This window comes from Meriones unguiculatus, chromosome 7 (assembly GCF_030254825.1).
Source record: "Meriones unguiculatus strain TT.TT164.6M chromosome 7, Bangor_MerUng_6.1, whole genome shotgun sequence".
NCBI classification, from domain to species: Eukaryota; Metazoa; Chordata; class Mammalia; order Rodentia; family Muridae; genus Meriones; species Meriones unguiculatus.
The window spans coordinates 118635468-118637964 of record NC_083355.1 but is presented as its reverse complement, the minus strand read 5'-3'; the positions used below and the strand labels follow the sequence as shown (position 1 = coordinate 118637964).

Below are 2497 nucleotides of genomic sequence, written 5' to 3'. Positions count from 1 at the left end.
ATATATTTTACAAATAAACAGTATTTAATATATGAATCATATACATATTTAATTTCTTATTGACAAATTCCTGTGCTGACACATGTATAGTTCATTTCTATAATATAGTTGTTGTAGATACTGCTGCAATAATCACTGATGTGCACATATTTCTTAAGTATATTTAATTTTGGTCACTTGAGTGACTTTTTCAGTATATAACCTGTTGGAAAGGCAAACATTAATTGACTATACCTGAAGGATGGGAAGGGGTGTGGGATGCATTTCTTAAGACAGGGTTAGGACTTGGACCTCAGCATCCTCCTTCCTGACCCAGGTGTTCCCTACTTCCTTCTTCTCCAGCTGCACTAGGTCCTTATCTAAGAAAGAGCCTGCTTATGAATATGCAAATAATGGGAGTCTAGGTTGGTAAATAGAGGGATGTCCATGCCCCCAAAACATCAAATGATCAGTGTTCGCCTTAGAGTCACTGGCTGCACTGTCCCTCAGGATGGAATGGAGCTGGGTCATCCTCTTCCTCCTGTCAGTAACTACAGGTAAGGGACTCACCAGTTCCAAATCTGAAGAGGAGACAGGGACTGGGATGACAATGCCATCCACTCTGCCTTTCTCTCCACAGGTGTCCACTCCCAGGTCCAGCTGCAGCAGTCTGGGGCTGAGCTGGTGAGGCCTGGGTCCTCAGTGAGGCTGTCCTGCAAGGCTTCTGGATACAACTTTGCCAGCTACTATATGAGCTGGGTGAAGCAGAGTCCTGGACAGGGGCTGGAGTGGATTGGATATATTTATGGAAATGGTGGTTCTATCAGCTATAACCAGAAGTTCCAGGGCAAGGCCACACTGACTGTAGACTCATCCTCCAGCACAGCCTACATGACACTCAGCAGCCTGACATCTGAGGACTCTGCGGTCTATTACTGTGCGAGACATGAGCACAGTGTCGCAACCACATCCTGAGTGTGTCAGAAAACCTGGAGGAACAGCTGCTTCCCTTAGACTGAGAAGACAGAGCAGATTGTCCTGAAGACTTGCCCAGAAATAATCAGTGTTCCTTTGACTGTCACTGCTAGATCTTATGGGGCCTTTGCCAACTTTTCTAAAGGATGTGAGAATGAAGTGGTGCTGATTCAGGTCCCCCTAAAGTTGTCTACAGTGTTATCAGTGACCCCCCCCCCATTGATGTGCTCCTTTAATAAAACAAACCCGTGACAACAAACTACGATATAAATATCTTTTAAATCTAAGTGACTAGAACTGTTGCTGGGGTATCTATGATAAAATAAACTACAATATGAATTCAACCAGTAATAACAATATGAAATCAGCCATTAAAAGAAAACAACAACAATACTTTGGCAAACAAAAGCCCCTTTCATATTCCAGTTTGATTTACCTGAAGCAATCAAAGGCAGTTTGTTGACAATGGTCTCCATAGATCTTTGTGGAGCCACTTTACCTCTTCTATACGATCTAATTTTATTTCTTTAATTATTGATACATCTGATTATGAATTGTTTTTGGTAGTAGTAATTAAATCTCTTATTATTTTAGGGTTGGATAAGGAGCTTCCTGGAATGTTATGGATTCCATAGGGTATGGAGTCTGGTGCTTTGGCAACAAGCCGGGCTCCTGTGCAGACAACACTGGGGCCAGAGCAGTGGGATTCCAAGATGAGGGGTGAGATGGCTTAGAGGATAAGCCTCTTCCAAAGGTCCTGAGTTCAATTCCCAGCAACCGCATAGTGGCTCACAACCCCATATAATGAGATCTGGTGCCCTCTTCTAGCATGCAGTTGTACATGCAGGTAGAACATTGTATACATAATAAATTAATTAATTTTAAAAACAGGACTGACCCTATGATAAGCATCCCTGGGTGCTCATTCTCTTGTTTCCTGAAATTGGATTGTGTTTGTCAATAATTATAGATTGACATAATCTGAACTGTTGGAAATGAATTTTACATTTTTCAGGTATTTTAGAGATAGGATTTTGTTGCGGTTTGTTTTGGTGTTATTCATTCAATTGTTACTTACTGACTCCCAAGATCTGTTTACAGCTCAGACTAGCACATTCTCACATACACCAAATAATGTTAGATAAACTTTGCTCATCAATATTCTCTGACTGTATAAAAAAAAAATTTGCTGACAGGTTATTAAAGCACAGTACTGGTATACCACACAATCCTACAGGTCAAGCTGTTGTAGAAAGAGCCAATGGTACTTTAAGAGAGATGCCTATTAAACAATGAGGGAGAGTAAAGACACCCAGGGACTGACTAAATAATGCTTCGTTAATTCTAAATTTACTTAATGTTGGTGAAAAAGCAGCAACAGCAGCTCAAATACACGGGGTTATAGAAAACACTGGAGAATTAACCTACTTACTATAAGGACATGTTGACAGCAGAATGGAAACCTGCAATAGTTTTGACATGTTGACTTTGCTATGCTTATGTATCTATAGGAAATGAAAAATATGTTTACCACCCCCCCCAA

General features: G+C 40.8%; 1 gene segment (V, D, J or C); it reads left to right on the top strand.

Moving 5' to 3' along the window:
* Positions 1–427: 427 nt before the first annotated feature.
* Positions 428–969, top strand: LOC132646059 (Ig heavy chain V region 3-like). The segment is given in 2 exon segments: positions 428–536; positions 620–969. Coding segments are annotated over 2 exon segments (381 nt in total).
* Positions 970–2497: the final 1528 nt, after the last annotated feature.